Source organism: Balaenoptera musculus, chromosome 15 (genome assembly GCF_009873245.2).
Source record: "Balaenoptera musculus isolate JJ_BM4_2016_0621 chromosome 15, mBalMus1.pri.v3, whole genome shotgun sequence".
In the NCBI taxonomy this organism is placed as follows: Eukaryota; Metazoa; Chordata; class Mammalia; order Artiodactyla; family Balaenopteridae; genus Balaenoptera; species Balaenoptera musculus.
The window spans coordinates 44,262,941-44,274,103 of NC_045799.1; the positions used below are offsets into that span (position 1 = coordinate 44,262,941).

At 53.4% G+C, this 11,163-nt stretch overlaps 1 protein-coding gene across 4 annotated transcripts; it reads right to left on the reverse strand.

Moving 5' to 3' along the window:
• Positions 1 to 4,877: 4,877 nt before the first annotated feature.
• On the reverse strand, positions 4,878 to 7,943 carry NXT1 (nuclear transport factor 2 like export factor 1). 4 transcript variants are annotated; one of them, XM_036827506.1, is made up of 3 exons: positions 7,603 to 7,943; positions 6,949 to 7,200; positions 4,878 to 5,549 (listed from the first exon to the last, which is right to left on the reverse strand). In XM_036827506.1, exon 3 carries the CDS (start codon positions 5,488 to 5,490, stop codon positions 5,068 to 5,070), a length of 423 nt encoding a protein of 140 aa, XP_036683401.1. In that variant the 5' UTR covers positions 5,491 to 5,549; positions 6,949 to 7,200; positions 7,603 to 7,943; the 3' UTR covers positions 4,878 to 5,067. The 4 variants fall into 4 exon arrangements, with proteins under 4 accessions (XP_036683401.1, XP_036683397.1, XP_036683398.1 ...); XM_036827502.1 differs by having other exon boundaries at positions 4,878 to 5,753; XM_036827503.1 differs by lacking the exon at positions 6,949 to 7,200 and having other exon boundaries at positions 4,878 to 5,753.
• Between the last annotated feature and the right edge of the window lie 3,220 nt (positions 7,944 to 11,163).

The following is an 11,163-nucleotide window of genomic DNA, read 5'->3' on the forward strand; positions in this document are numbered from 1 at the left end:
CCTTGGGCTGGTGGTCGCGCGATTTGGGTAGGTCAGCCCGGGCTTCCCTCCAACCCTCTGGGCGGCGTCGCGGCGGCAGGTCGGGCGAGGTTTTCTTGCGCAGTCTCGGCTGTGCGGTCCACTGCGAGGTCAGGCCAAGCGTATTAGGGCAGCTGGGGCTCCATCAAGAGTCTGAGTTTGGGCACGTCTTCACCTGCCTTCAATTTGGGCAAATATCCGGACTTTACACTAACTTCTCACAAGCCTAGGTGGGGATTTTTAAATGTTTAAAACATCCATTTTTGCGAGAACTCAGGATGTTTCAAAGCAGCATCTACTTGGAGACTTCACTGGTCAGGTCAGGCACAGGTCGGCCGCTCTGTGGGGGAAAAGGCCACTCCTCGAGGTGCCCGCAACTTGAATACCCCTTACTTCTGGCTGCGAAAACACAGTCCTGATTCTTAAGTGAGTTTTTAATTTAAAAAACAAGATGGGCGCACTGTATAAAAAATGAAGTCCAAGGACATTCAGCAGCAAATGCCTTGTCTCCACGTTAAAACCCTAGAACCCAATCCCTAAGGACAGCTGTCCTTACGTTTTCGCCAATCCTTCCAGAAGGTCCGTGCAAACAGAGCAAGCCTATATGGAATCTTTTTGTTTTTTTTTTTAACACAAAGCAGTTTCCTCATCTGTAAAATGAGATTGAAAATGGTGCGAAGTACCTTGAGCAGTTCTTGGGATGTTGTTCTCGCTGCCTGTGACAACTGTTGTCAGTATTCCACGAAGCTGCCTGTGACAACTGTTGTCAATATTCCACGAATCTGCCTGTGACAACTGTTGTCAGTATTCCACGAAGCTGCCTGTGACAACTGTTGTCAATATTCCACAAAGCTGCCTGTGACAACTGTTGTCAATATTCCACGAAGCTGCCTGTGACAACTGTAGTCAATATTCCACGAAGCTGCCTGTGACAACTGTTGTTAATATTCCACAAAGTGTTTGAACTTCGTTTTCTGACTACCAAAGAAACTCAAAGATTGTTTCATATTCGTATCACGGACAGGTCTGCCTCTTCTTTTCAAGCCCCCTTCTGAGGGGCTGTGAGCCCCCGCTGTGTTGAAGTGCAGGCCTGAATGCTAGCTTTTAACAATCTTTTTCTTTGCCCTATAGAAGGCCCTGGTTCTGAAATTCTGAATAAAACCACAACAGGCTTGTGTTTGGGGTTGGCTGGGGGAGTGTTTGAGGGAGGGGACACCTGGTGGGAGGGGAGGGCCGAGTTGCCTTGGCTGGGCCTGCAGGAGAGGAGAGCAAGAAGAGCTGCAGCAGGCGTGCACACACACATACGTGCACACCATTCCTTAGAGAGACTGTGAAATAGCTCATCTTCAGGTTAAAGCAGGAGATTCAGGTTAAAGCCTTGTCCTTTCCCCTCCCACCTGGCCTTAGTTAGAAGGCAATGTTCACACTTCATACAAGTCACGGTAAATAAGCCGACTGACCCATCCCCTGTCACACCTGCCTCTCCGAACCGGGAGGCGACAACTCAACAGTAATTGCGAGGCCGCAAGCAGGACGGCGGCAGAGGACAGGCAGAGAGTGTCTTCATGTCTGGATCCAAGTTGCATCTATATTTACTTCAGGGTGGTTTTCCCGGAGAAGTTTCAAGCCCATCTTGTGCCTCATTTCAAGGAGGAAACAGGTGAGATCCTGATGTAAGCAGCTTTTGGCAGGAAAGAGCTCTCCGAAGGGGCACCCTTTTGTCTTGTCACTTTAGCAAAGCTATATTGTCACTAACCTTAAACTAGGCGCCCCCATGCTCTACTCATCTCCTGCTCTAGCACACCTATCGAATTTTGATCACACAGTACCTTGCCTAACCTGTTGGTTCTTTCCGTAGATCAAAGAAATAAAAATGAAGAATAATTAACAGGTGTACAGATCTATTCCCTAACTTCCCCTCAGTAATGGCACAAATAAACTGTGAACAAGACAACATCTAAAGAAAAGATCACATTGGGAATTCCCTGGTGGTCCAGTGGTTAGGACTTGGCACTTTCACTGCCGGGGCCTGGGTTACATCCCTGGTCGAGGAGCTAAGATCCTGCCAGCTGCATGGTGCGGCCAAAAAAATTTTTTAAAATAAAAAAGATCATGAGGAGTTGACAAGCCTGCACACTGTGGGAGATGGCTGCGAGTCTGATACCCTAGCTCCATGATTAACTGACATTACTTCCCCTTTTCCCTTTAAAACTTTCATGGCAGGGAATTCCCTGGTGGTGCAGTGGTTAAGAATCCGCCTGCCAATGCAGGGGACACGGGTTTGATCCCTGGTCCAGGAAGATCCCACATGCTGCAGAGCAACTAAGCCCATGTGCCACAACTACTGAGCCTGCACTCTAGAGCCGGCGTGATACAACTACTGAGCCCACGTGCCACAACTACTGAAGCCCGTGCACGTAGAGCCCGTGCTCCGCAACAAGAGAAGCCACCGTGATGAGAAGCCCGTGCACCGCAACGAAGAGTAGCCCCCGCTCGCTGCAACTAGAGAAAGCCCACGCACAGCAACGAAGACCCAACGCAGCCAACAAAATAAGTAAATAAAAAATAAATCAATTTTAAAAAAAGAATTAAAAAAAAAAACCTTTCATGGCGGAGCAGCATCTTTAGAGGTGGATTTCAAGGACACGAGTCTGCCTTCTCCCAAGATTGCCGTCTTTCTGATCAAAACAACATTTTCCATTTCTCCCAACACTTCCCCCTCGAGTATTGATTTTGAAGCATTGAGCATCTGGAGCTGAGTTCAGTAACACTGATGTGCTTGGGAAGTCAAGGAACAAGGTCTTTCTGGCCTCGCCTCCTGATGGGCAGGACAAAATTCTCTCCTTAGGAGACGGCAGCGGGGGTCTGTGCTTCATATCAACCTGGTCAGTTCTGAGGCCCATTCCAGCTAAGAAGGGGCACATGTCCCCTCTGTCACCTGGGCCTGTGCCTAGGCCCCGGCCACACTCATTTCCGGGTTCTCAGCCACCTGTCTCCGGACCAGCATTCCTCTTTATCTCTGCACCAGTACAGTAGGGACCAAGCACCATGGCTATTCAAGTTGAAATTAACTAGAATAAACCCAGTGCCCCAGTCACACGAGCCACATTTCGAGTGGCTGGGGGACATGTCCGCTCACCAGGCCCAGTGGGACAGCCTGACGCTCTCCTGCTCCCAGCACTAATGGGCCCACCCCACTCCACTCCTCGCCTATTTCTAGAGGCCACCGTACTGTTTAGAGTTTACTAGTCTGTGGCAGAAATTGGATTGAGGGTAGGGTAACCAACTAGTTCCAGTTTTCCTGGGACTTTCCTTATCATAGCATTGACAGCCTCATCTGGGAAGCCCCAGTCCTGGGCAAACCAGGGTGCTCGGTCCACCCACAGAGCAAGTGATGTCTGACTGAGCTCTCAGTGGGATGGGGTCAGAGGGCAGTTCGTGCCCTTCGGTGGGGACACCCTGATGACACGTGGTGCTCACTTGTAGATAAGATAGTCCTGCATTCACCTAAATCCCCCCGAGGCCTCAAGTGTTAGAAGGTTCTGTGCCTGCACCCCCTCAGCCGGGCTGGAGCCCCTCTGGCCCCCTGTGCCCACCTCCATCACCCCTGAGTTTCTCAGTCATGAGCCTTTGGAGGGGAGCATTCTGTAAGAGGAGTTGGCTGTCTCTGAACCTGGGATCTCTTCTCTCCTGGGGCACTTGAGTGGGTTTTCTGAGGCCCCCAACACTGCCGAGATCTGGCCTTGGAGAACGAACCTCCTGCTCTGGGGGGCTTTGCTCCCCTAGCAACTCTATGAACCCTGAGGACCATGTCCGCCTTCCTCTTGGCCTCTCCCAGGAGCCCAATCACCCAGTGCCCGAGACAATCCCCAGGCAGGGCTCCGGGCTCAGGCCTGCATCTCAGCCAGGGAAACTGACCAGGGCTTGCCCTTAAGTACAAGCTGCCCCCCGTACAGCAGCCTCTGTCCTGCCTCTTGCCCTGTTCCTGTCCCACCAGCTCTCCGTCCAATCCCCAGGGTCAGGCCCCTTTGCTCTATCAGAGGGGAGTGAGATCCTTCCCGACACAGCAGCAATGCCCACCTTGCCCAGCCATCCCCAGTGGACGCCACAGCCCCAGGCTAGAGGTCCCTGCTATCTGTGCAGCCTACACATCAAATTCCCCCTTTCCTAATCCTAACCCACACCCCTAGCCAGACCTTTTGTCACAGATTTACCTGGGGAAGCCACGTGTCCACAAGATCTCATCTATTAATCAAAGGATGATGGAAACTTCTAGTTTTCTTCTCTTTCTTTACTTGGAGAAATGCAGTTAGAGTTGGTCCTCAGGGTCAATAAAACCAGCATCCAATTCTGATGCCCCCCAGCCCCACCTCAGTACTTCTTCCTCTTAAAAGCAGTTCTCTTCCTTCTCTTCGTAAGGGAGTAGTCAATGTAGCTGCTTCATTTACAAGCAATTATTAGCTAACTCCAAGTATCTCACCTGTTCTCATCCATGTAACTCCCAGCACAGGTGCTAAGGGAGGGCCCAGCACCTCGTTAGGGGATTCTGATGTGCTCTAAAGTGTCTTAATGGACAGCTAGGTTGTTTTTGTAAAATGCCAATGCCAGCCCCACCCTCAGATATTCAGAAGTAGTTGGTCCGGGATGTGCAGCCTGGTGAGTTTTCAAAGTGTCCCAACGGATTCCTGTGTGCACAGGCTGTGAGCCCGGCTCCCGTACACCTGTGTGCACACCTGTGCCTGGGGCAGGTGCTCGGCCCTGGACCTCAGCCCCTGCAGTGCCTTCTGCTGAGCTTGTTGCCTTTAACCCTCCTTCTCTTGCTCCCCCTCTCCAAAACCTACCAAACACATCAGGTGAGGGAAAAGAAGCAACATTCATATTATCATTTTATTCATCAGAATTTCCAGAGACAGGGTCTCTACTGGGCAAGTAGAAAAATAGAGAATTTTACTACTTTGAAAAGGCAGCTATGACAAGTGTACGCCGCGAAAAGCGCCCCTGGGACTCGAGGGAGCACAGAGTTCAGTCTGGGGGTGTCTCCCCACGCCACTAGCAGGCCCAGTCCTGGAAGCGGAAGCAGTCGCTGGCAATCTTCCACACCGTGTTGCTGGGCGAGGCCTGGGCTGTCAGGATGAAGTTCTGGTTGAAGTCCCGCTGTTTGTTGCCCTCAAACTTCACCGTCCCACAGATCACCACGAGGACCGTGGTCTGGCTCGGGGTGGCTTCATCGTGAACAGGCTGGCAGTCTACCACGTTGATTTGGAACTCACTAGAAGGCAGCATCTCAAAAAACTCACTCAAGGACTCTTGTCCCGAAACGGCGTTGCCGTTCCACACCAAGGTGGCCGTGCCCATGTACAGGCGGGACAGCAGCCGCCGCCTCTTGTCCATGGTGGTGTAGTACACGTTCACGAACTCCTCAGCGGCGCGGCAGGCCTGGTCCACGTAGGTCTTGAAGTCCACGGACGCCATCTCTGGCCCCGCTGAGGAAGGCCTCCACCCAGGTGCTTCCTGTACCTGGGGGAGCTGGGCTGTGGGGCGGCAAGGTGGAAGAGACCCTGTGTGAATGCCATTGTCCATCCTGCCGGACAAATGAATACTCCTCCTCCTCTGTTGGTGGCAGAACGACTACACATGGTGGAGAGATGATTCTAGGCGCACACTGTTGCTGACGCCTGGTCTGACTAGGCCTCAGTTCGCTCACTTTAAACGGGACCATCCCCAGCTGTGCATAACTGCAATGTTGGATGAAAAGAAGCCGTGTACACCACGTGCTTAGTTAAAAAGCCTGAGACCCACATGGTCCGCAATGGTAGCTATTACTATGAATTTTAACGGTTTCGTTTTATAAGCTGTAGTACATCTGATAGTGGGAGGCCGCTTTTTCCTGGAAGCATGGAACAGCTGTGACTGCCCTAGAGAAGCGGGTAAAGGGACCTTCCTGGCAGTCCAGTGGTTAGGGCTCCAAGCTTCCACTGCAGGGGGCACGGGTTCAATCCCCGGTCGGGGAACTAAAATCCCACATGCTGCGTGGTACGGCCAAAAAAAAAAATTAGAGAAGCAGGTAAAGATGCTGCACCCTGGGGAAGGGAACAGTGGCCCAACAAAGGCCAATCAGTCTATCCTCAGCTCACCTACAGGGTCTGGGAGGGAGAAGGCAGGTTTCCTAAGAGAGTAAGAGAACAAATGCCATGAGGACAGGACGGGACCAACATGGTGGCCACAGTCCTCATGACGGGCTCTAAGAAGCTAAGCTGGTGCCAAGCTCCTGGGAGCACAGGGGAGCCCCGTGAGCCGCGGAAAGACAGGCCAGATGGAAGAATTTCTATGGGGTGCAGGATTGTGGCAGCAAGGAAGAATTTCAACTGTAGCCGAAATGTCACATTTCCTTAAAAAAAGGTCCAAAAGCACAAAGAAAAATTATTATTATCTTTTTTCAGGGTATGGTACAATTATTATAGCTGTATTCTTTTTTGCACGATTAAAATATTTCACTAAACAAAAATCCAACAGAGGACAACATTACTAAAATAGTGGATAGGTTTAGATTTACAAACTTAAATACTGAATATTTTTTTAAATTTCAACAACCTTAAAAAAAAAAAATCTTATGAAAGAGATAAAAAATCCCAGGCAGGGTTGGGAAGGAGTCAGGCACTTTTCAGGGCGGAGGAAGGTGTAGGCCTGAGCCTCCAGGAGAGAACTAGCCAGGCTGGGCAGGAGCTCCCACCTAGAAAGCAGCGCTGGGTACCGAGCGCTGATGCGGGGTCCTGCCACCCGCTCGGGGACCTCAAGTCCAGCCTCGCAAACACTCACTCCAAGCTCCTATTTCCTAGCGCTTTACATTCGTACACCACGTCCTTTAATGGTCACCGAGACCAAATGAGGGTGTTACTGTAACAACTTCGCTAATGAGAAAAGAAAACTCACGTGTGGACGGAGGTCACACCCCTGATCTGTCACTACAAGAACTTGTTGCCGGGACGACGCGGTCCTCTCACTGGCTCCTGCCCTTCTGGGGTCCAGTCTGGGGCTCAAGGTTCCGGGACAGCCAATTTGTCATTTCCCCCTGCGGGCCTGTCTCCCTCGCTGGACTCCCCATCAACCGGCGTCCACTCGATTCCCCAGCACCTCGGGCCTCCGCCTTGCAAACGCAGCTCACCCAGTTGCCCGCCCGGGCGTCTGCAGGGAGGGAGGTCGTTCCTGCGGGGCTGCGACCGGCCCAAGACCCGCTGCGGGACCAGCCGGCATCCCCACCACGCGGGGGCCACCTACCTGAGCTGAGGGGTACCGACCTACGCGGGGATCACCTACTTGAGCAGGGGGCACTTACCTGCACGGGATCACCTACCTGCGCAGATATCACCTACCTGCGCTGGGAGGGGATCACTTAACTGAGTCGGGGGCACCGACCTGCGGGGGTCACCTACCTACGCGGGGGTCATCCATCTGCGCGGGGGTCACCTACTTGAGCAGGAGGTACTCACCTGCACGGGATTAGCTACCTGCCCGGAGGGCACCTACCTGCGCTGGGTGGGGGGCACCTACCTGCGTGGGGGGCACCGACCTGCGTGGGGCACCTACCTGCGCGGGAGTGACAGCGGGGTGGCAGCCCTAGTCAGCGCCGGACAGCGTGGGCCTCAGTCAGCCAGGTAGGCGTGGGCGAAACGAGCCGGGTCGGCGCAGGCCGGCGTGGGCGGCTCCGGTCACGCGGGCCGCGGCACAACGGACTTTTGGGCCGGGTCCGCCGAGGCTCCGCGCTCCTCCGCTGCTCGCCCGAGGCGGCGCAGGAAGAGCCGCCTCCAACGAACCCCTTCCTTCCAGGACCCGCCTGGTCCGGTCGGCGCCTCCGCGGGTTCCCGCGCGCGGCCCGCCAGCTCCGCGCAGACGCGAGTCCCCGGCCTCCGCCCCCGCCCCGTGACGGGCAGCTGTGCCAGCCAGTGGGACGGCGGACCGCAGGCTAGCCCCGCCCAGGTGTGGCAGAGGCGAGGAGGGGCTTCCGGGAGAGACGCTTTCCCAGAAGACCACGGCAAATCCGCGCTCGAGTCTTCATTGGTCAATCTGGGTCACAGACTCCGGCCCGACTTTAGGTGGGGCCTCTGATTGGACGAAGCTCCGCAAGTCCCGTCCCCGACTCTCGGGGCGGGGCTGTCTCGCGGCTGCGCGAAAGCCGCCGGGCATGAGAAGTTTATTGATGCCGCTGCGTTTTCAGAGTGTGTGCGTTCCCCCCACCTTGGCTACGCTAGGGCGCACCTTTGCCTGCTTTCCTAAGGGGAAGCTTGCTCTCAGTGTTCAGGACAAGTTTAGAAACTGGGTGGGCTCTTCCATATAGGCGACCCCTCCGCCCCCAATGAAAAGTGTGGATTATAAACAAATAAGATGCAGGCTAAGTAGAAAGGTGAATTGAACTCGCATCTTTGGAGCCGTATTCACACTTTACAAAGCCCGAGCCAGTGAAATTGGAGTTTAACGTACAAAACTCCGAATCCCTAGAATGAAAATGAGAGTTGACCTGCATGTCCACTGGGTTGGATGTCGCACTGCTTTTAAGTTTCCTTATGTTTCCCATGTAAGCCCTTGTCATTTCATTCTCATAGCTTCGGGGGAGGTATCATTATTCCTGATTTTATAGACGAGGAGGCCGAGAGACAGAAATTAAATGACAGCCTGGAGTCACAGAGCCACTTCAGTCCTAGAAAAGCTGGTTAGGAGGACATCAATCCAGCGCTAAGTTCTGGTGAAAACACAAGGCTTTAAGCCTGAGAGGCAGCAGAGCCAGCAGCGGGAGGATGGGAGGGCAGGAAGCTTTCAGATTTGTGTCTCCAGCATCTAAATTGTGCCTGACCCACAGCAAGAGCGCGATAAATACTGTTTGAATGAACAGACAGGGCTGGGTTCGATTCATTGCTCCACAACATTCTAGTTGTGATGACTCCTCTCTAACATTTAATCCGTTGCTCTTGGAAGCAAGCCTGTTTTTTACTCCCCCTGTGGTCCTTGAGTTTGGGAGGTTAGAGACACCGCTGGCTCCAAGGGCACAATTCTGGAGTGGTGGGATGCCTGGTTAGGGCCACTGAGCCTAGAGAAGGAGTTTGCCAGGGGATTTTGGAAAAGATGATGTTTGTCCTTCTCCTTCCGGACATGTGATGTGTGCTGCTGCAGCCATCTTGCCACGCTGAGGGGGGCGCCCTTGTATCATGAGGCAGACCGGAGAGATGGGGAGAAATCAAGAGTTTGATGACTGTTGGGAACCAAATCAACTCTGAAGTTTAGACTTTCTAATTTCAAGAGCCAGTAAATTCCCTTTATTTTTATTTATTTATTTATTTTTTTAATTTATTTTTTGGCTGTGTTGGGTCTTTGTTTCTGTGCGAGGGCTTTCTCCAGTTGCGGCAAGCGGGGGCCGCTCTTCATCGCGGTGCGCGGGCCTCACTATCGTGGCCTCTTTTGTTACGGAGCACAGGCTCCAGACGCGCAGGCTCAGTAGTTGTGGCTCACGGGCCTAGTTGCTCCGCGGCATGTGGGAGCTTCCCAGACCAGGGCTCGAACCCGTGTCCCCTGCATTAGCAGGCAGATTCTCAACCACTGCGCCACCAGGGAAGCCCTCCCTTTATTTTTTAATACTATTAAAAATTGGGCATTAACAAACGTATTTGTAAGTTAATTAGTGTACTAGCAGAGTGATTGTGCAAGTGAGTTAACCTACCTGAGGCTCAGTGCCTCACCTGTAGAAGAGGGACAGTAATGCCATCATTTCCTCGGGTTGATGTGAGGAGCTAATGGAGGAGGCTGTGGTCAGCGCTTAGCCCAGGGCCGAGCACAAAGCAAGCATCCAGGAAACGGTGTATTTTGACATTTTGCATCGGCAGCAACTTCCTTATTTGCCAGCAATCCTTCCAACAAATGGCTTTTAAACTTGGGACAAGTGTACTGACAAAGTGGTAGGATTTGTCACCAAATCACATGGGTGCCTTCTGGAAGATGAGCCTGGCTTGAGCAGCCGTGGAACCAATGGCCCATTTGCCTCGTGGAGTCTGTCCAGGGAGGAAGGACACAGCTGGTCAGACACGCTGAGCTGCTGGCAGCTCTGAAGACAGGCTGGGATCTTTGGGTCTGTAAACACAGGGCCGAGCTTTCCGAGTTGTCAGCGTAGTTCTCTGGTGCAGGATCTGATGACATTTGTTTGCTGCGAGAGGCTGCGTGACTTGGAGCTGATCTCCGGGGGTCTACGGTGATGGCTGGGCAGTTGTCCCTCCAACACGTTGCCTCCAAAACAATCATGTGTTGTTTTTTCCCCTGCCTTAGAGAAATCATCTGAGCTGCTGCTGGACCAGGGTGAGCTGGGGCTGCATTTCTGGAAGGTCACTTGGGATGAGACTTTTAGGGAGATTCTGGGAAGGCAGGGAGAATGGAGGCTCATTAGCTTAGGAGCTGAGCTGTGGCCGGAGCCCAGAGGGGAGATGTGAGCAAGAGAGAGGGAGGGACGGAGAAGGGCAGCTGGAGTGAGGTATGTGTGCACACACCTACACACTCACACACACACACTCACACATGCACGTACACACACCCCAGAGAGGAAGCAGCTGAGCTTCCCCAATAGCCAGCAGTGGGGGAGGGGCTGCCTTGGAAATAGACCCTCCAGTCCTGGTCGGGCTGCCCGTGCTGGTGTGGCTCAGGGCAGAAATGAGCCTCCCTGCCAAGCCCTGCCCCGATGGATCTCAGATTCCCGAGCAAATAAATGGTCGTTACCTGGTTATGCACCGAGGCTCGTGTGGTCTGTTGTGCAGCACCCTCGGAGCCCCGCTGAGGCCCTGTCCTAAGGCCCCAGGAGAGCCTCCAGCCCAGCACCTCCCTTTTTAACTTACACCTGTATGGCCTGGGTGGGCCACTTGCTGTTAAAGGGACCCTGAAGACCCCACCAGGTCTTCCATAGCGACACGGCCTCGAGGAGCTGCCCACAGTCCGAGGCCGGCTCCCTCCTCATCTCTAAAATCAAGCCCTGAGAGGGAGGTTTGTTCATCTGCAGCCAGAACTAGCATCCCGGGGACTGGAGCACCCCTTCCCCCCTTTGAGACTAGCACTTTCTCCATGTGAGCAGGGTAGGTGGGAGCCACAGCAACGTGGATGGTGTGGGTGGGGTGCGCC